This window comes from Wasmannia auropunctata, unplaced genomic scaffold, assembly GCF_000956235.1.
Source record: "Wasmannia auropunctata unplaced genomic scaffold, wasmannia.A_1.0 LD335844.1, whole genome shotgun sequence".
Lineage (NCBI taxonomy): Eukaryota > Metazoa > Arthropoda > Insecta > Hymenoptera > Formicidae > Wasmannia > Wasmannia auropunctata.
Window position 1 is genome coordinate 278,756 of NW_012027046.1, and position 22,347 is coordinate 301,102.

At 32.7% G+C, this 22,347-nt stretch overlaps 2 protein-coding genes across 16 annotated transcripts in view; one reads left to right on the top strand and one right to left on the bottom strand.

Moving 5' to 3' along the window:
* The window catches only part of LOC105455750 (bromodomain-containing protein 3-like), a 33,245-nt gene extending 14,389 nt beyond the window's left edge, over positions 1 to 18,856 (top strand). For 7 of the 15 annotated variants that reach the window (XM_011699288.1, XM_011699298.1, XM_011699293.1 and 4 more), the window contains 17 exons: positions 490 to 567; positions 907 to 1,002; positions 1,088 to 1,189; positions 1,387 to 1,532; positions 1,605 to 1,764; positions 1,844 to 2,414; positions 2,766 to 2,924; positions 3,279 to 3,398; positions 3,530 to 3,679; positions 9,498 to 9,586; positions 9,877 to 9,994; positions 10,529 to 10,921; positions 11,042 to 11,650; positions 12,136 to 12,281; positions 14,086 to 14,238; positions 14,337 to 14,642; positions 15,156 to 18,856. In XM_011699288.1, coding sequence (XP_011697590.1) covers positions 490 to 567; positions 907 to 1,002; positions 1,088 to 1,189; positions 1,387 to 1,532; positions 1,605 to 1,764; positions 1,844 to 2,414; positions 2,766 to 2,924; positions 3,279 to 3,398; positions 3,530 to 3,679; positions 9,498 to 9,586; positions 9,877 to 9,994; positions 10,529 to 10,921; positions 11,042 to 11,650; positions 12,136 to 12,281; positions 14,086 to 14,238; positions 14,337 to 14,642; positions 15,156 to 15,221 — 3,462 coding nt within the window. In that variant the 3' untranslated portion in view covers positions 15,222 to 18,856. The remainder of the gene's footprint in view (positions 1 to 489; positions 568 to 906; positions 1,003 to 1,087; positions 1,190 to 1,386; positions 1,533 to 1,604; positions 1,765 to 1,843; positions 2,415 to 2,765; positions 2,925 to 3,278; positions 3,399 to 3,529; positions 3,680 to 9,497; positions 9,587 to 9,876; positions 9,995 to 10,528; positions 10,922 to 11,041; positions 11,651 to 12,135; positions 12,282 to 14,085; positions 14,239 to 14,336; positions 14,643 to 15,155) is intronic. The other 8 variants (XM_011699291.1, XM_011699289.1, XM_011699294.1 and 5 more) reach the window with 5 other exon arrangements.
* A 1,051-nt stretch (positions 18,857 to 19,907) lies between these two features.
* On the bottom strand, positions 19,908 to 22,316 carry LOC105455754 (argininosuccinate synthase). The gene is made up of 8 exons (XM_011699309.1): positions 22,050 to 22,316; positions 21,913 to 21,981; positions 21,498 to 21,743; positions 21,102 to 21,247; positions 20,763 to 21,027; positions 20,527 to 20,665; positions 20,260 to 20,361; positions 19,908 to 20,125 (listed from the first exon to the last, which is right to left on the bottom strand). The coding sequence occupies exons 1-8, from the start codon at positions 22,155 to 22,157 to the stop codon at positions 19,962 to 19,964; spliced, it is 1,239 nt and encodes a 412-aa protein (XP_011697611.1). The 5' UTR covers positions 22,158 to 22,316; the 3' UTR covers positions 19,908 to 19,961.
* Positions 22,317 to 22,347: the final 31 nt, after the last annotated feature.

Consider the following 22,347-nt stretch of genomic DNA (forward strand, 5'->3'; position numbering starts at 1 on the left):
TATATATATATATATATATATATTTCATTATTGCTATATTGTGAGTTTGAATTAAAAGCATTAAAGAGAAGTAAGTTATTTGATATATCGGTGAAATATGATACCTATTTGTAGGTATCAACAAATTATGATCATTTATGATAATGAATGTTGCATCTAATTATTTACTTATTTAATTTTAAATTTTGAATATATATACATTTCATTAAAAATTTTTACACTTACATAAGTAATATAAGATTTTTATATAATAAACATATAAAAACACAATATATTAAAACCAATGCAATTTTATTATTGACATATCTTTTTAAATACAGGATGTATCAATTATTGTGTTTTACATGATCATTAATGCATAACATCCTTGTTCCTTGCATCTAAAATCATATTCAGATATTTCATTAATTATATTAATTATAGTGACCGGTAATTAATAAAATAATATATCGATAAATGTTTAAACAATTCATGTCGTGGCTGTTTCAGCCAACAAGACAAGCGGAAGACGGCTTAGTGCCATACCATCAGGCCAATATGCCTCTTATGGGGGCAATGGCCCAACAGGTACATTTATTACTATTCCTTCATATTCCTTCCTTTCATTTGTGTTGTCTCATCATCGATCAATCAAAAATTATCAGATTTATATTAAAGAACATAATTTATATATTTTATGGCATGTGTTTTGTAATAAAAATCTTTTATTGTAAGATAAATGATAAGAGATTTAATATATTATTTTTTTCTATTTCTTAAATATATATTTTATGTATTTTAAAAATAAGCTAAAAAAGGTTGATATAATTGTCTAACTTGCTTAGAAAACTTTACTTTTTAAGTAAAATAAACTACAATTTGATTTGTCAAATTTAATTTTCACATATTTTTTTTTTTACTTTTTAGCCTCCGCATGCTGGTGTCAAAGGAAAAGAAAAATTGTCTGATCCTTTAAAATCTTGCAATGACATTTTGAAGGAACTTTTCGCTAAAAAACACTCGGTAATTATTCTTTTAAGTATGGCAAGCTAATGCAATATTATTCTGGAACGTGTAATTTACTCTTTTCTTTTCTGATAATATACAGCCCTATGCTTGGCCTTTTTACAAACCTGTTGATGCAGAACTTCTAGGCCTTCATGACTATCATGAGATTATCAAGAAACCTATGGATCTTGGCACAGTAAAGGTATATATTTTTGATTATGTGTGAATATACTTAAAGTGTGAATATACTTATACAGGATATTATACAGATGTTAAACTTTTTAAACTTGTAAAATTTCTCTAAAACTGAGAATTATCATAAATTTTATATCATTATATTTGCTGTAATAATTTAATGATTTAAACATTTTGATTTAAAACATCTAATTTTTTTTACAGACGAAAATGGATAATCGTCAATACAAAACTGCAAACGAATTTGCGGGCGATGTACGACTTATATTTACTAATTGTTACAAATATAATCCTCCCGATCATGACGTTGTTTCAATGGCTAGGAAACTTCAAGATATATTTGAGATGAGGTTTGTTGAACTTTGTCGAAAGTAGTACGTAAATACATGACAGAATCTAAATTGTGTGATTGAACACAACAGATTTGCTAAAGTTCCGGATGAACCAAGCATGGGTAGCAGTACTGTGACTACGAAAGGAAGCAGCAGTGGTAGCGGTAGTAGTTCTGGAGGAGATAGTTCTTCCGATAGTGATGATTCGGTTGAGGAACGTACTCAGAAATTACTTGAATTACAGCAAGAGGTACAATATTTTTTTCGAAATAAAATGTCTTTTTATAGGCAGATTTACATAAAAATGTAATTTATTACTTTTATTATAGCTGAAAGCAATGCAAGAGCAAATGAGGAAATTAGTAGAGGAGAGCGGCAAGAAGAAAAATAAAAAGAAGAAGCCAGAGAAGCCAAAATCAAAGCCAATGAGCAATAAGAATAGCAGCCTTGTTGCCAGTCATACCGGTGCCATGAAGGAACTTATGAAACCGAGTGGTGGCATTCCCAACGTGTCTGACAGTGTTGGTGCTAGTATAGCCAGTGTTGCGATGGGTGCAGGCGATTTGAAAATGCCTGGTGGCATAGCTAGCGATCTCCACCATCAAACTACAGCAATAGGACCTAACAAGACTCATGGCGCAGGAAGTTTAGGACATCATTTGCCAGCAGCAGCGAATGCTAAGCCAAAAGGTAAAGGCCGGGGACCTGGAAAAGCTGCCACAACTGCGAATACCGCAACCAAAAGGCCGAAGGCTAACAGCAGATCTACTGGGAACAAGAAGAAAAATACTGGCAATCAACCACCTCCGATCACGTTCGACTCGGAAGATGAAGATAATGCCAAACCAATGTCTTATGATGAAAAGAGGCAGCTCAGCTTGGATATTAATAAGCTACCAGGTAAAAATATTTGTTTGATTAAAATTCTGATTAATACCATTCTGATTATATTGATTAATACATTAATAAATATATTTCAAAAAATTTTAAAATAGGATTTATTGTTGGCTAGACAGTTATAATATTATAACAACAGAACTGAAATCATTTATCTGCAAATATTTGCAAATTGATAATGCAACTTGATTTGAAACATCTTTGCTATTTATATTTACTGCTCATATAATTCTATTTTGTGGAATATTCTAAATTGTTTTGTTTGATTGTAATTATAAAGGCGAAGAGAAAAAAAAGCAATTAAAAATATCAGTTTTCAAAATTTAAAAAATTTTATTTATTTTTTTTTTTTAGGCGACAAATTAGGTCGTGTTGTACACATAATACAATCTCGAGAGCCTTCACTGAGGGATTCAAATCCAGATGAAATCGAAATCGATTTTGAGACACTGAAGCCATCAACGCTTAGAGAACTGGAGAGCTATGTTGCATCATGCCTCAGAAAGAAGCCACGTAAGCTTTACTACAAACTTAACTTTATTTTGAATTTATAAAATAATTTAGCTGCCACAGTATTAATACATTAATATTATACATAACATATGTTTCAATTGTAATATTATTCAGTTACATTTAAATTTGAATAAGATATAAGTAAAAGATAACATTTTATCAACAAAATTCTACTTTTAATATATATTTTTATTTTTTAAACATGCTGAGTTTGGTTGTGAGTTTGCTCAATGTCGTGACAATATTCTAATAAAGTTTACACACATGCAAGCGTACGCACTTACGTACCTACGACGAATGAAAAAATCTTATGTAATATATATTTATATATTATTTCATCGTGTGTTATAACAGACAAGAAAGTCAGTGGTAAGTCCAAGGATGAACAGATGGCCGAAAAGAAACAAGAATTGGAAAAAAGGTTACAGGACGTAACAGGGCAGTTGGGCAATGTCAAGAAAACTGCCAAGAAAGGTTAGTGTCTGACTAATTTTTCTATAGAGCTTTGTTTTTCCTAAAATCTTGGAAATCCAGGAATATATTCGAAGGATGGGTAAAATTGTGATATTAATAACAAAAATCGTTTGTATATATACTTTTTACAGAAGACAGTAGTAAGTCCGTCGATGTAGTTGGAACTGGTGGTGCGAGTGGACCTTCACGATTGTCGGCATCGAGCAGTAGTAGCAGCGATAGTGACTCCAGCAGTAGTTCGCTTTCTTCATCGAGCACTGATTCAAGCGACAGTGAAGCAGGTTAGATATAAATGCAACTGTTGTTACTATTAGACCCTTACTTGGGAACAAAGAGCTACTTGTAACTAAGTAGTTGTCACAAATATATGAATTATTTCTTCGATGAGATTCAAAATTATGGGATTATGTGCGCGACTACCTGTTTCAATATATATATTTGTATATTATAATTTAATTTAATATATATGTATATATACAGACAGGTAAATATACTTTCGGGGAAATAACGTATTTCGGACTTTCGAGTTCTTTGCAAAAATTTGTTACTTCCTAACAGATGCACCTATAAAGCACAGATTTTCATACTCACGTTTACGCCCAAATTTTAAAAGACAATACATTTTTACGAACACACAAATACAAATATGGTTTAGATTCTTAATGCGCTTTTTCTCATCGCCAAGTATAACAGGGTTGTCTATGAGACAGATATTTCTACATTTTTAAAAATCCTTACTTTCTGTGCGCGTCTCTTATCATTTTTTTTGTGTGTTTTAATATCATAAATGACATTTAGAACGATAAGAAATTCTCTATTAACAAAAATAACGGCAAAGTCGTAGACGTGAAGTTCACAGTTGAAAGAACGGCTCATCATTTCATGTGGCAGCGTTTAATTCTGTATATTTGTATAAAATAGTTGAATAATATTCTTGTCATGTATAATTTTTTATAATACAGTACCACTGAAAGTATAATATTATATAATTAATGACATAAAATTAAACACATGATTAAATAGAGTAGATTTTCTTACTTCAGTTTCATACAAAAAAGGAAATTACTTATGATTATTATTATAATTAAATTTCAGTACGTGAAGTTATATATTATATATAATAAAACTTTGAATTCTATATCAATATTTTTTTATGAACAACTTTAATTATTATTGATTAATATATAAGTTAATTCATTTTAAAAGAATATAGCTAATTCAATATTTAAAATTATATTGAACAATTCTTTTTTATTAATTTTTTTAATTAAAATTATGTAAAATTATGTATAAGCTGCACATTACATAATACGTAATCAATAATTGCAATAATGCTTGTAGTAAATACTTTTTTACAATCTTCTGTTTCATATAGTATTTATTTCTATTATTGTGCTATAGTCTGATAAACTTTAATTGATAAACGCGATGCCTCATGATTTGGTGGTAAATTTAAGAACTTCAAAGAATACTTATGAATTCTGTGCCTAACCAATTTTCTATTGGCAAATGAAACAATCGAAAAATGCTGATATATCATTAATATTGCTACAATGATGTATGATTAATATTTGCTATACAAGAAGGAAGTTACAAACTAGATATAAACAATTTTTTTTTAATGGGGATTAACGCAAATATCTTCTTAAGCTGCTGAATCGTGCTTATTAATTACTGTATTTATTAGGACAGCGTTATTCATGTAGCTTAAGTGCTGCGTTATATTAATGCAAGTATGAATGTGGTGTCAAGTTTCATCTTGTAAACGAGCTGTAGAACAAGATTTGCCATGTCTACGTAATTTTGTACATTTTTTCATTGTACAAGTGTCGCAGATGTACGATTGTGTACAAGAATCGAAACTTGACATACGGTTAACGAATTTTTATTTAATTTACGAGACATATGCAATGGTAAGAACAAAGGTGAGCTAGTGGAGTGCAGACTGTGTTTAGAGGATACCATGCCAGCTTGTTTCACGAATTATATTATTGATTCTGAACGATATGATTATTTTCTCTTCTCCTATCGGTGTTGACAGTACATTCTGTTGCTCGAAAGTCAATAGTTTGCTACTCAAGGTCACTGAATTTTTCACTGCAGTTCCGCCTTTGGGTTCGTAAGAAAAAGTCATTGCTTCTAAGGTCAGTAAAATATCTGGAAAGAAACTTATCCTGCAATCAGCGACATTGCACTTAACCAAAAGTGGACTGTTGCCGTGACTGTAGTGTCGAATTAGTACCTTGTAATAAGTTACACAACTATTTACCGTAGCTTTCCCCGATAATTATATTGCCCCATATAACCCGAAAAATAATTCAATATAATAATTCTTGCAAACTCGTTATTTATTTGCATTGCAAACGATAAGCAAAACATTACTTGTATCACTGTGTGTTTCGAATCATTAAGTTTGTTTTCTCGCATTGATTCATTCATGCCGTATCATTTCTCAGAATCTAGAACAGTGATATTAACATGCGTTACGAACTAAAAAGAAATGGGTACATAGTACGCAATGTTATCAATGTATATTGACGTGAAAAGTGCGTTAAGTGCTCCTAAAAAAAAAAACGGTCACATATTCCCACACATTTTAAACTGTGCGAACTTGACGTCGGTCGAAGTAAAGAATATAAAGAAATAAATTAGGCAGTGATCATAGCGATACACACACGGGAGATATTGCAGACAATGTGTTGGTGGCTAGATTTGCAAATCAGTGCATTTTTAAGATTAGCATAGTTACGCGTTGCATTTTACTGTAGTAAGCTACGCTCTTGTCTCCGCAAAAGAATTCTAACAAGATTCTTCTCAACATGAAGAAGACTCGATTCTAGTTACCTCAGATTACTAATTCCATTTCAAGCTTAGCTTATCATAGCCAAATATTTGTGCTTCCTTTAAGAAGTCAATTATTATTAAAGTGTTTCGTCTCTCGCAAGCCGAATCTGAACAACAGTGTTACGTTGCTTGTGCGAGACAAGCGAGAACTAATACAAATCTTCCTTACTGTTTTACTCTGAATGTATAGATTCGAATAAAGTAATTATTATGAATCTCCAACGGAATATATTGGTGCGGAGTACAATTTTAATTGACAGAGATCTCGTTGTTTTTTCGTAAAATTTAATGACTTTGAGCATATATATGTACAAAGTTTAAGTTAATGATGTGTAAAGGAGTAGAAGGTAAGACAAGACCGAGAGAAACGACAGAGACAGAAAGGGATGACGAAAGATCGATCACACACGAAGAAGGCAAATGGAAAGGAAAAAAGGAAATAGGAAGGGAAACAAGTTAAGGAGATGGTAATATGTATACATGTATATGTATATGTATATACATATATAAATACACAAGGCGCCCTAGCCTCCAAACACATTGTTTGCACTCCGCTAAGCTTTGCTAATCGCCGTTTCATCCTATTTACCACTAGTTCTTCATCGGTAACCATTGTCAGTTTTTCTCATCGCTCAAATGATTAAAAGAAAAGTTGGAAATATTGTCTTCTTGCTAATTGAAATTGATATATCATTATTCCAATGACGAATTGGTGTGGTTTTACATGCCTTAATATATGAAGTAGTAATTATTCCTGTTAAGAGCATACACTTCGTTTCTCGTCGCAATAGAACATCTCGCATATGTGTAAATATCAAGGAATTTCCAAGTAACACAAATGTTATCATAATTTTCGAAATAACATTACTTTTTAACTCGCGCGTGTCCTATCAGAGCGTTTTTTAGAAAATCTTTTTTATACGAATTTAAACACGATTAATTTTAATATTTTGTTTTTATATTTCTATGTGTAAATGTCTGCTCGATAATGTTTTTTTTTTCTCTCTCTCTCTCTTTTGTTGAGATATCGTGTAAATTTAGTTCTTATTACATGTAGCAAGATATATACATAAGAATCTATTGTGAACGTAACCGATAATGACGCTAGGATGCTCGCAAGAAGCAATCCTTGTAATTGAACATGTCATAATATGAGCATTAAGGATAATCGAATTTGCACTCGAGTACAAGTAAATAGTATCATGAATCATAACACTCAGAGCAACGTACTTACTGCCCCGACAAAATAAGAGAAGAAGATAAAGAGTTTGGGCGATTAATTACTACGATAACTTGATACAAAACAAGCCGTAATTAGTCGGAAAAAAAAGTGTTCGTCGATATCTAAGAAAATTATTGATATGGAAGCTATAAGCATTTACAAGTAGGTACGAGAAACGTCGGGCAGGTTAAATATTTACCATTTTATGTTTCCCAAGATACTGAAAGTGACTAGAGAAATCCGGAGAATTAGCTAGACTATGAGAGAGAACAAATTTTGACGGCGTGTGCTGAATTAGATAGATACTACACATCTATTAAGATACAATCAGCATTAGCTTATAAACGCGAGGTATAGGGCATTTTATAAATGATATTCATATTGCCTTCCAAAATTTTTTGTAGCGATTACTCTATATGCAAAGCACGCATCTCTAAATTTTGTTTTCCGCGTTTTTTCATCCATACGGGAACGTCATTCTTCCTGCTACGAATTATTTCCGCTTGCGTTATATGCAAAAGGCAATGATTTAAAGATTCTAAATATTTTGTTACATTCAGACGATGACACCACATTTATTTAATTTCGCTAATTATCTTCCTCTCCAGAGTCGTATGTAAGCGTTCCGTCTGTTTTTTGCGTACCGCGAGTTTAATAGTAACGATAAAAACACGGTCATACGTGTTCTGTACATAGTGAAAACTAATATATCATAAAATATTAATAAATAGTTGTAAGTTACATTTATGGAGGAATAAAAAAAAACGACATACACGACGCGCGAAACTTTTTCTAAGTGCATACACAAAGTTAAAAAACGAGTGAAATAGACATTAATTTTTCAAAGAGTCGCGGTTGGCTCATATGTGGTGGTCCAGTTAACTATATTATATAAATTAAGATACGCTGGTACTCCTCCTCGTTGTTTCGTTTTGCTTTTCATTTGTCGAATGAGTTTAGCAAGGTTGTCGATCACATTCCATCGATAATTTTCAGTGCTGTGATTTCACGATTGTTACGAATCACGAATTGTTTGAGAGAGCACGCAGATCAGACAAACGATAGTACTTGTGGCATCACAGTTTTCCATGTATCTTACCATCGTCGCTGATTTTATGTAGTACACACGATGAACATCGAGCAGGAGTCTCTTGCCACCGATCTCAGTGTTGCGCTAACTACGACTTTAACATTAAAACAGTTTGTAAGAGTTTGTCGCTCTTGTATCATTCATCTTTAAGTTGAACTCTGTATTGTACCATTTATGTGACCTTTATTTACACATTACTCCTATTATTATATAATATTACATTAATTATATTATATTATACGAAAAAAAAGAAGTTAAAGAAAAGACGGCAGTTTGATGATTTTTGTAGTCAATGTTTTATAATCGTCATTTCCGCCACCATAATGATTATTATTACCGTTATTGTAACAAATCATGAGTATCGATACACAAAAAAAAACGACGAGAGTAGGCATCATGTGATCTCGCATACATATATGTTGTGACATATATGTATGTGTGACAATTTCGCGACACGTATGCATGTATGTGTGGGCGCGCGTGCGGTATGTATGTATGTACGTGTATACATATATATATATATGCACACGCAGATATTCATAAATGAATTGAATACAACTAACTTTACGTAGAATGGGAAGAAAAAAAATTGTTCTGCGTATTAAAATTTTTTAATATAAAAGAATCATTAAGATGAAAGTCCACAAAAAAAGGAGCATACAATTGAGATATTTAAATTAACATTGTTGTACACAGTGATACAATTATAATATAAGCATATGAATAAAATCTATTAGAAAATACATGCACAAAGTTGTTTGATTTTTGTTCTGACGTATATTTTACATTTTTTTTTACTTGGCGTTTTTGCGACACTCAATAGCTGGTATCCTCTGCACATTGCATTTCGCTAGTTCTCCATCGACCTGTGTCTCTCGATGTGACAGAACAATGTTTGACTGCACGTAACTCACTACTAGATGCACATTACATTGAATTTCAGGAAACTCCTCGAATCGTCCACATAGGAAGAAAGCAAAGAAGAACGCACCAAGTACAGGACCTTCTGCACAGACTGCTACCGTCGCATCGGTAAGCTAACTGATTGCAATAAGCCCATAGGAATTAAGGGTATATATTTTTTCATGTTACGCTTTGGGATAAGTTGTAAGCATTTCCTAGATAATACGTATTATGTGTCTCTTAATATATTTGTAAATACTGATTCCGAATTTAGAAATTAATTTAAAAGGATAGTGCAAATTATATTACAAGATATGATATAATATTTATAACAATATGACATTTGTCTTACCGTGACACTTTTAATAATTTTCACGTGTTAATATTGATAATAAAGATAATATACTCTTCATATATAGGCATCTACATTAAATCATAGTGGAGCTCTTTTAATGAATAATCAACCACCGGCGAATTCTACGGGACCAATAACAAAGCCAACTGTTAGTCAACCAAGCAATATTCCTTCAGAATCAGGTATTATGTTAATAAAATCATGAAATTATATTTTGCAATTTTCGCGACGGGGATACTTTTGTTGAATATAACACTCTAAAAATGAATTTTCGGGAATTTTTTTCTCGACACTTACACGTTTATTTATCACACTTTTACTTGCTTATAGACAACTACTTCTGAATTTTTCAATTTTTTCATTTTTTTTAAATTATAAAATAGTTTTTTAAATAGACTCAGCTATATACGGCATATTGTAATTACTAAATTACTGTAATATTTTTTTATTTATATATATAGATAAATTATAGACATTTTTTTATTAGCCGAATCTTTAATGACAATTGCTAAGAAAAAAAGACAGATGGTCACTGCATATAGGCACAACTACTTTTAAATTTTTTCAATTTTTTTTAATTTTTTTTTATTATAAAATGATTTTTCTAATAGATTTAGCTATATATGATATGATCATTGCAAAAAAGATGCTTAATATAGATCTGATTAAATATCAAATTAATAGATCATTAGACGTAAGTGTAAAAATTCTTTTAGGGGGCAATAATAATCAGCCAGTCGCAGTGGCTGCTGTTACAACAGGACAAAGTATACCTGTCGCGAGTCACGCATCTATGCCAGCCCAACCGTCACGACCTACAGCTCTGGCTACGGCCGCTCCTGTCAAAAAACCAACACCAACACCACCACCACCACCACCACCGACAACATCTAACCCACCAACTCCGTCGATCTCTGTACCAACTCCACCGCCCAGCGTCACACCTACAAATACAAATTCTATGACGGCTTCGCCAGCTGTATCTCAACAACCACCGCAGCAGCCACCAACGTCCATTAGTTCCTTTCCAAATGCAAATACATCCGTATCCACAGACGGAACAAATTTAAATCAACAATCCGATCTTTTACAGCCATACAATACTTTAGGTATCTATAATTAGATACAATTTTTATTGGTATTGTTTGCGTGAACATCACGCGTAAAATAATTATTTATTACATATGAAAAGCAAGTACAAAGTAACCTTAGAAACGTATTTTATATAGCTTCGGTGCCTACTACGCAGTCCTCCATGGAAACACTTGCAGTCAAGAAGGAGCCTTCATTTATTCAAACACCCACTTTGGATCAAACCCTCGCTATCAAGAAAGAATCGTCGTTCATCCAAACGTCTCATACGACGAATAATACTAATAACAACACAAATCTCAATTTGCTACCGGACGTAAAACCTGTCAACATGATGCCAACGAGTATGGCTTCTAATCTGAATTTGGGCAATATTAATATGACGAATTTGAACATGAATTTGTCGCAAGGACTGGCGGCACATATATCCATGCACAATCAATTAGAGAATATGATTAATACCACTGCGCCGTTGACTAATATACAGAATTCGCATAACATTACAATGTCGCAACAGCATTCCAACGGATTTCCAAATACAAAACGCGGAAATTCACCGCCGAATATGCTGAATAATAACGGCATTCCAGGATTGAATATAGGAATGAATATGGGAGGCATGAGTTCGATATTTGATCCCCTTCCTATAACATCCATGCCGATGCAGATCTCTCAGATTCCCCTAAAGAAAGAAGAAAAGCCCTTGCCAATTTCTCAACCTCAGTTGACGCAAAAGCCTATGGATGGTTCGTGCATCTTATTTATTCATTGCATGCTTTTCTCTAAACTTGCATTTAGACTGCTTAAATACTTGTATTCATCTTTTTTTTTAACTAAAAACACTAGTAAATTTATATTGCACATACAACTTAAGAAATAATTTAAAAAATAGCTTTGATATTAGTACAGCAATTAATTAAAACATGTTACATAAAATAAGGTACAAGTGATGCAATATATATTAATTGGTTTAACACTAATAATTTAATCTCTTAATAAGTTTATTATAAATTTACTTTTTTATTTCTTGATGCGCTCACATAAATTGTATATTTTTTATAATTTAATTTTGTATCATTTAATATTATGTGGTTTCTCGGATTCTGTACGTAGAATTATTCTTCTGTCTTTACATCTTTACTAAGCTTGAAATAACAATGCTGCTTTATACGTGTTTTAACTGCTGTACTCTAATTGCTTACTAACTAAACGTATAATACTATTGCTCTAGCAGGAGCTTTTTTTGCAGAAATTAATACCCTAGGAATGCCACCGATGGGTAATCATGCCAGTGCTCAAATGATGCCTGAAAAGAAAATGACCCCACCTGACACAAAGAATTCTGCTGCAAACTTTGCGTCAGCCTTTAAAAATAAGGTATAAGAGGCAAATTCTAAATATTTATATCAAACTATTAAACTATACATACAAGAGAAGCATAAATTAATTTTTTAATATATTATTTTTTATGCATGCGTTTTTTACATTATATATACATACATATTTTATATGTATTATAAAAGTAAAGTAATTTTGATTTTTTAAATCTAATAGATAAAGTCAAGCTTGTTATATGCAAAGAAATGAAAAAATTAATGAGATGTTTTTATAAATTAAAAATATACTTTAGTCTCAAATAATTGAGTACAACGAACATTTTAACTTTACTTCAGTTTCAGCGTTAAAATATGAATAGAAATTTAATAACATGAAATTTAGAATAGAATGAAATATAAATTAACTAACGAAACGAAAATTAAAAGATATGAATATAAACAAAGGACACGAATGAAATGAAAGAATCAAGCAAAAAAAAGAATAAAAACTGATAAAAGATTGTGTCAAAAGTTATAAACATTATCGTACGTAAAACGTTTATATAAAGGTATAGTAAATGATTAAAAATGATATTCATAACTCATTCCTCGTTCGGAAGCGAGAATAGTTAAGTTTGATATGATAAAAAAAACATTGTCCGATGAAAATGTCAAATTGAATTTTTTATGGGAAAAGTCCAATATATCAAAATTCGTGGTTACGGGAATTATGTATAATTAATTTTATATAAGTAAAAAATAAATTTAAGAAGTAAATGCTAAAATTTATGAAATCTAAGACGGTAAAAAGGATTAAAGTAACAAAGTGTAGTGACGTGAAAAATTGATTTGAAAAATATGTGTTTAACAATTGCCTCTTCGTATCGAAACTTGTAGATGACTTTGCGCAACTAAGAAAGCTAACTAGTCGAGAGCGTTCACTTGGGTGGCACGTTAAGTGACAATCTCAGAGAATTGTAAAGCGTCAAATGAGCCACTCGCCTTATTTAAAGTAAAGCGTTTACTCTTGCAAAAAATTGTTGACTTGCTCTCCGAATTTCTAGAAGATTCACTACTTTTATTTTGCCCCTCTTTATTCTGAGGCAAAAGTATCTTCTAATGTCTGGAATCTTCTAGAATGTCGTAGTGATAAAGTATATGTTTTTTGTATATCTGAACTAGTAGATACTCTTTGCACTTGAAATAAACATATGTTTGATATTTGGCAAAAGCGAGAAGGAAAGGTCAGTGCAGGAATAGAAAACAAACTTAAGATCAGGCGCCCCGAGTCGCCGGTCGCAGATGGCAAATATCTCTTGTGACGACGTGAACGCTTTGCTATCTTGAAATCACCTTAACGATCGGTTTGAATAAGTTAGCAGCTCGTGCTTCGTCATACTTTTCGTCGCGATTAATTGCGGTTCCTTTCGATCGCGATCGTGCGCGATTGTGAATTTTGAACTCTTAACGAAGTTAAAATACTTGATTTTGGTGAGTTTTTGCTCTTATTCATGTGCACTTTGAAATAATACGAAAGTATAAAGTAAACTTTTGTCTTTCTGTTTCGATTCCGCGCGTTGTCCTGTCGCTTCACATCCCACATCTTTGTTCGTGTGTTCATATCTTTTAATTTTTGTTTTGCTAGTTAATTTTTATTTAATTCTGTTCTAAATTTTATATTAAATTTCTATTTATATCATTATTTTTAACGCTGATGAAGACTAAATACAGCCGAAACGTTCATCGTATTCAATTATTTCAAATAAAATACATTTTTAATTTACGAAATCATCCTTACTGCTCGTCATTTGTCGTTGACCTCCTCATATTATGTTAAAATTTAACACATACTTTTAATTACATAGACTGTAGAGCAGAACGTAAGGAACGCATCATCATGGTCTTCCCTCGCGCAAGCTTCGAGTCCACAATCAGCAGTCGCAGGAAGTAGTATGAAGAGCGCAGCGCGAGAAACATTCCAGGCATTCAAGAAGCAAGCTAAAGAAAAGCAGGATAGGGTTAGTTACAATAATTCTGTAAAATAACTTTCTATGTTACGTAACGTGTCTATTTTTATTATTGTAATACTATTTTCATATTAATGTTTATAAAACAGCAAAGAGCCCTATTAGAGCAACAAGAGATGCGCAAACAACAGAAGGAGCAAGCGGAACGAGAGAGATTGCGACAGGAGAATGAAAGAAGACGGGAACGAGAGGAAGAAGATGCTCTGGACAAAGTTAGGAAAAATATTGGCGATCAGCAAGGCAACGTTATGACTGCCACGACGCGAACGGAAGAAGTAAAAGCCATTACTGACACAGATAGCAGTAGTCCGAGTCATTCGTCCAGTCAGGACAAGTCTGCTGCAGAAAGAGAACGTCTACGGCAACGGGAGCAAGAACGCCGGCGACGAGAAGCGGTAAGTACTTGATGTTTTCGCATTCGTAAAATTTCTATTATGACTTTTCCACAAAATATAATAGAAAAAAGTTTGATATAAAATATTAAATTAAAGTGAACAAGGTTAGGGATTTGTGTGACGATTATCATGTGTGTAAATCTTAATCACGTATATATATAATTGTATGCAAAAAAATTGTTTTTTGCACGGTCTGAATATAACTTAACAAATAGCTTAATAACCATTTTTGGCTTAATACATAATTTAGAATTTTAATTGTTATAGTACATACATGCTATATAAAGCTGACAATATATTACAAAAAATAAAATTATTAAAAAAAAAAGAGATAAATAAAGCTTATGTTTATAAGTCAATTTAATTATTTTATCATTATAATAATTTGCGATACAATTTGAAACAAATTTGACTTTCTAAGTAGATATACGTAGGGATATATGAAAAAACAGATTACCTTCGACATTTACAGTAAAGGGATTTGTGAAGAATGGTTTATATTTATCTTTTCAGCTGGCAAGTCAAATTGACATGAATATGCAGAGCGATTTGATGGCTGCGTTTGAGGAATCTTTATAATGTTACTATATCCTGTTTATAATAAACCCACAAAAAACTCGGACGTATGTTTGGCGTTGAGCGATATTGTAGAAATCTTTAAATACGACGTCAATCAATAAACAAAAACAACGCAGACAATGAACAGACTCAGATAAATAACGATGACGACATATGCCGTTGTGCTTAGTTATCAAAATGGTAGTTGGGACATTCCAACAGAAAATCCATTTGGTCGTCAAAAGATTCGGACAGTTCATTAAAACTGAGACAAACTGTATTGTCTCTAGAACGACAGACACTTAAGTGCGACTAAATATTGTAATTAGATAAATACTTATACGACTTCAAAAATGCTACACTGATATTGTGTTACATTTTTCCGGTTTTCATAAGTTTGTACTTTATGTAAATTTGGAAACCACATATTAAGCAAATAAGAGAGGTTTGCATGTGATAACCGAATGCGTGCGAATAGATATGAATGTCGGCTTAAAGAGGAGTAAAAATCGTGTACATTTAGTTAAGTTTTGTATTTTTCCACATTGAGTCATTAATCGTTGGTAGGATTACGTAGACGAGTGTTTCTGCCAATAATACATGTAATCGAGCGACTAATTTGTAAGGGCGTTATTAATGATAGTTCGTAATTATACCAACTATCATTAATAACGCCCCTTGCAAGTTACTTGCTCGATTATTCATATACGCTATTTGTAATCACAAAAATAGCTAGGCGTATTTATGAATAAACGATAGAGAGATGTAAGATAATATGAACATCTAAGAACTTGGTGAATTTAATAATGATCATCACGGCTGTCCACATGTGACTTCAATTGATCAACTGCTGATCGATCAGACTAATTAACAGCTATACTATTGCGATTGATTCAAGAGTTATTGCGAGCCAGAGCTGGTCGATTCAAAGCTAATTCATTAACTCACTTTAGAACAATGTTGTCAATTATTACGAATAATGGTAAGATGATTCTAGAATTGAAGTAGTTTCGATCCTACCAACCATTAGAACAGACTATGTACCTAATTCTTCGTATACTTTAGGCACATGGGAAAAGAAATCGTGAGGCCGGATGAAATTAGGAAAGAACGTGTTAGGAAAGAATTATATTTATTCGATTATTAGGGTATGGTATTTCGCAAAAATATAAAAATTATTAAAATATAAAAAAAATTTTTTCGGGGAAAACATTTGCGTGTAACCTTAAAATGTCTTAAAATCTACTCAAATTTGGCGTATCATGAGCGAGCAAACGGAAAATTATGTGTTTGTAAACACTTCGGGTATGGTCCGATTAGTAACTAAGCCACCCGAACAAGATACGCGAATCGAGTGAATCCTAAAAAATTAAAAAAAAATTATTTGACCGGAAAAGTACAAAAAGGTAAAAATAATTTCTTATTGTGATTATTATTATTAATTTCGTAAAAGTATTTAAGTTATACGAGCATTGGCATTATAATAATATGCCAAATATAAAAGTAGTGCTATTATTAAATTATTTGTTTAACTGCAATTTTATTTTTTTAGTAACTATAAACTTGTATAGTAAAACTTTTTGTTGTATATATGGCAGTACTTGTGGCGATGAGCAGTCGTTATGATGGCACAATGATGTTTGATGATTAATCCAAAGTAATTATTATCTAAAACTTTGAGGTTTTAAGCAAAATCATGGTTTTTATAGAATCATAAACTATGATGATTTATTGGCCGGGATTTAATTGGAAGAAAGGAGATGAATACAGTGAGATAGGAAAATCTTGATAAGTTCAAAATTATTTCTTCGGCAAGCGTCATAATTTCTCGAGCTTTCTACTGCAGATCAAGTTTTGGAATATTGAAACAACGTGACGAAGAATAAAAAAAAACAACGCGGAGAAAACTATATTATCGATGGAAAAGCCACTTTCGAATGTTCATGCCATCCTTCGGCAATTCTGTTTTCATATTATTTCGTACAATATATTGGAGATAAACAAAAGGAGCTCGTAAGAAAAGTGACAGCGACTTTTGGATCTTGGAGAGACCTTGCTATTTATTCCTGGGTGTTGTTCTCTCATATCAGTAACGATCCGACCGTCATTGATCGTCGATCATCAATATCTAGCAATATTAGAATATTTCTGTAATCTTTTGTTTTAGTGCGTCTTCGGGCCCAATGTGAGCCGCCTATTCGCCGTTTTTGTCTAATCAAAATTAAGAATGATCTATGATCTAATTCTTAAAATATACTATTTACACGCTGCGATGGTAATATTCGCGCGGTATGTACAATGATTTAGTCATCCGTACATTATTGTTGATGTATACCCTTAATAAGATAGGAAAGTTCGATGCGAGATTACTGATTTAGCGATGTATAAAAATTGATAAATATGTCGATTGTGTTCTTTTCATACGGAATGCAAAGCATCTAGCGTAGCGTCGTGCGCTAATTTGCATTAAAAACAAAAAAAACAAAAAAATAAGAAATTTTCAGCACAGTCGAAAATGATTTGAACGTCTCATTTCGTAAACTTTGATTGTCTATATGCGAAAGAAAAATTCTACTTGGATGGGATTATTAATATTTGATTTGGCGAACGGAATTATTAACGTTTGAATTATAACGTTTAGGATAGTAAAATGGTAATGTAAATTATTGGCAGAAGTTATTGAGGTACGTCGAAGAATCATACTTGCAGTTCTTATCGAGTTTAATGCCAACGGCATAAACATTCGATTTAACGATAAAGTTTTGGTAAATTGCAAAATATTTCTGCCAATAGTTTACATTACCAGTTTACTATTATTTCGATATGATGTCCTATAGAAAGTGGTGGATGTTAGTGTTTTTGTTTCTTTTTTGTTATTACATATTTACGATTCATGCGTGGCGGCTAGCACGAGCATATCGCGTGGCAATGTGTAATAATCAAAAAAGAAACAAAAAAATTATAAGTGCATGGTAAGAAAAAGGAAAGAGTTTAGGAAGAAGAATGTATGAAAGAGGAGAGGAGTGCGCGTTGAATAGATATTAAGATTGTATAATATGTAGTTTGTAATTGTACATACAAGGTGAAATTGGCAGCATTCGGAACACAGAATATGTGTGTATAAAATATTAAGTACTAATTATATCTATGTATGTGATAAGATTTATAAGAGAGAGCCGACAGATAGAATGTATAACCCAATTAGGATCTCAGCATATAAGTTAGGATATAAACAACATACACCCATATTAAGTAAGTTAACACCAAAATCACTCAGCTCTGTATCAAAAAGTAATTTTTTATATAAGTTCCCACGAACGCACATCATCTCCAATAGAACACGAATTTTAGCAAACTTACTACGATAGCAAACATTTAAAAACTGGTTGTACATAAATAATAACGAAATGAGAAAATAAATGGCTGAACTAAAAGAGATGTTTGATGTTGTTAAATAAGGGGAAAGAGAGAGAGAGAGAGAAAAGTGAGAGAATGAGTGACAGACAGAGCGATTGTTAATTGAGTGATAATTTGCGCGCGTTCATGTATCTATATTTCCTTCTTTCGTTGTATTGATATGGCGCTAGCTCATAAATTTACTTTCGTATTTATGTTAAATATAATTTTTTATAAATAAATCGAATTAAAAAAACTGATTCGTCAAGCGCTACAGTGAGTTTCAATTTTCCAATCTTGTAATATAATCTGTTAGTAAAATGTCAAAAATTGAGACATACGAAGTTTTTTTGACGATCTTCGTTTTCTTTTTTTTTTCTATTAATGTTTTAGAGGTTAATATATTTGATGATGCACAAGACATTTTTTATTCAATTTTTTTTACGATAGAGTGCATATTATTTGCAATTCTAACTTATACATACATATATTGATATCTATAAAAATTTCTCTGCTTATTTAACAACATCAATCTACAATATATATATATATATATATATATATATATTATCAGCACTGTTATTAATCATCATAAAATAACAGGTTTATTACGATATTTGAACTAACATTAACGTGCAAATGTGAATACAAGAGTTACTACAGATTATTCATTGTATATGCATGAGGAACCTTCCCTAGTGTGTAATTTTGCATGTTATATAATACATTGTAAAACGGAGAGTAATGCAGAACGAGAAACGCGAATATAAAGGGATCTGTACAGAAAATCGCTCATAGCCGAGATATAGATATATCGGAAAAAAGCACTGTCATGATTTCGTATTTGACAGTAGTTTCTTTCCTTAAGTTGCTATGCCGAAATAGTGCAGATGCAGAAAAAAAAAGAACGATCACGCGCGCACTGTGTATACTATTAATATATCTCTAAAAGGTATGGTACATTATATTGTAATCTTCACGAGTATGCTAAGGTATTAAATCTTAAGATTTAATTAATTAATAACTAAAATGAAAAACAAAAACGATGTATAGTGGTAGTGTTTTATTGCGGTACCTGACCTCCCTCCCACACGATACCGAGACCGCTGCATGCACGAGATCCGCGAAGCGAATTGGACTCTTTTAGAGACGGATTTTGATCTAGAGTTAATTACGTTTTGTCACACGATTACTCTTCTTGCTGCGATACATTGCAAACCTTTCAGAAAAACCGTTCAATCGTTACGGTATATCGAATTAATGTCTGGAGAACACGCGTAGATGTTTAAGGCGAATAAAGTAGCATCGAGCTAATTGCAGTGCGTCCTTTATTGAAACTTATGAAACTCGCAATAAAGTCTTGAATCAGACATTGTGTTGTTTATTGAAGCGATGAAATTCCTTCAATCTCAGAGCCTGCGTGCGAATAAATCCAGTGGCGTCCGCCGGCTCGAAATCACCCTGCACGTCCATCGAGACGAGAGTCTGATTGTATAACGAGACCTCGCTCGATCTGGCGATCGCCATAGCTGCAAGAGAGAAAAAAAAACGATATTTATCAATCACAGACTGAAAAAAGAAACAGTCGTGTTCACGCCTCGATATAACTGTCCAACTGTGATAGATTTATAGTTCTAATTAAATCTCGCACAAATTTACCGACCCTTGCCCTTGTACAGCTGCAGTCTCACTGTGCCGTTTACGTATCTTTGCGAATGCTGGATGCATTCCCGCACGAAGTCGCATTCCGGCGAAAACCAGAAACCTGTAGAAGAGGCATTTTTTTAAAGAATTTAATTGGCAAGTGATTTAGAGGTATTTTTATAGTTTTTTTTTATATTATATGCAATTTCTATATTTTATATTTTATCTTATAGTTTTATATTTTGCGTCTTCATATGTCTGACTAATGTAAACGTTGTAAACTGACCGTTGTAAACGTAATCCGACATCTTGTCTGTCAGATACGATTTGACTCTCAGAACCTCGCGATCCAAGGTGAATACTTCCAAGTCTCGATGCGCGACCTCCAAAATGTTGACGCCCGGCGACTCGTAAATGCCTCGAGACTGAAATGTTCGAGGAAATATTGTCACAGTTAATTTTATGCGCTCGTACAGTTCACTTCACAAGAAAAGCTTCGTAAGCCTCATAAAAAAAATACACCTTTAGTCCGATGTATCGATTTTCCACGATGTCTATCCGCCCGATACCGTGCGCACCTCCGATCTCATTGAGATACTCGATTATTGCGAGGGGAGTGTTGACTAATTTCCCATCTTTTAGACTCTTCACGTTAATCGGGTGTCCCTTCTTAAAACTAATTTCGATTTCTTCCGCTTTCAAGGCGGAATCGATCGGATCAGTGGTCATTTGGTAGAGGCCTTTCGGCGCTGAAACGGCAGGATTTTCTAGAATCCCTGATTCGTAACTATAATAAATTAAAAATAATAAGATTAATCCTTTTAATATTTTTTTCAATGCTCTATACAGCCCATGGTATACCTAATGTGCACGAGATTAGCATCAGTGCTCCACGGTTCCTTCGGCGTTGCCGAGATCGGGATTCGATTCTGTCGCGCGTATTCCAGCAAGTCCGATCTTCCTTGGAACTTGGTATAAAATTCGACTTCTCTCCACGGAGCTAAAATCTTGATAACGCATCTTTTATGTCATAACTAATTATTATTATGAGGTTCTAACGACTGTCGATCATGTTTTAATACGTATGATAATTACTACATTTTTATATTTAAAACGAGTGTACGTGGAACGTTTTCGTGAAAATCAAAAATCTAAAAAACAAATTTCTGCTATTTTTATTTTTCGGTCCCTTAGACATTTCTTATACTTTTTTTTATTGCTGTAAAAATAATCGTTGACAAAAAAGAAGTAAAGTACCGTGATTTCAGAACACAGGCTGTAGCAGCTTAACTCAAAGCGAACTTGATCATTTCCTTTGCCAGTTGCTCCGTGCGCGATAACACCGGCACCCTCAGCTTTCGCAGCTTTTATTAACCCCTGGCTGATACATGGTCGTGCTATGGCAGTACCCAGAAGGTATCTTCCCTCATACAATAAGCCGCAAGCCACGGCAGGCCACACGTAGGAAGTTACGAATACTTCTCTGACATCGTCTATCACGACCTTGTAAATAATCGAACTTATTGTTATTCAAATTCTTCAATGAGAGACTGGAATCATTTTATTTACTTCGTTATAAATACGTTCAATAATTAACAAAATTTATTGTGATTTTTGATGTTTTTATCTTATTTCGTATCATAAAATATTTCGAAATAAAAAGATATTTTACCTTGGCGGCACCAATTTTGAGCGCCTTATCTCTAATTGCATTGAAATCCTCCTTTTGCCCGATGTTTGCCTAAATAATCATCATTTCTTGTGTCTACTTGCTTCAGAAAGAATTTACTTAATTACAAAAATTCTTACCACATAAGCGATAACTTGATATCCTTTTTCTTTCAACCACAACAATATGCAAGAGGTATCTAAACCACCACTATATGCTAGAATTACTTTCTCTTTTGTCTCTGACATCTCTCACAGCTTCGCTTTGAAGAGAAATTGAAAATCCGCTAAATTAACGAAGAGAAGAAAACAGCTGGTAAAATTACTCAGTACTAAAGTCCGTTGCGCTTCGGCTTTAAATAAATTAGTTCCGTTGACCTCGGATTACTGATAACCTTCGGAAACTTGAGCTGCAATCGGCGTATCAAGATTCCTATCT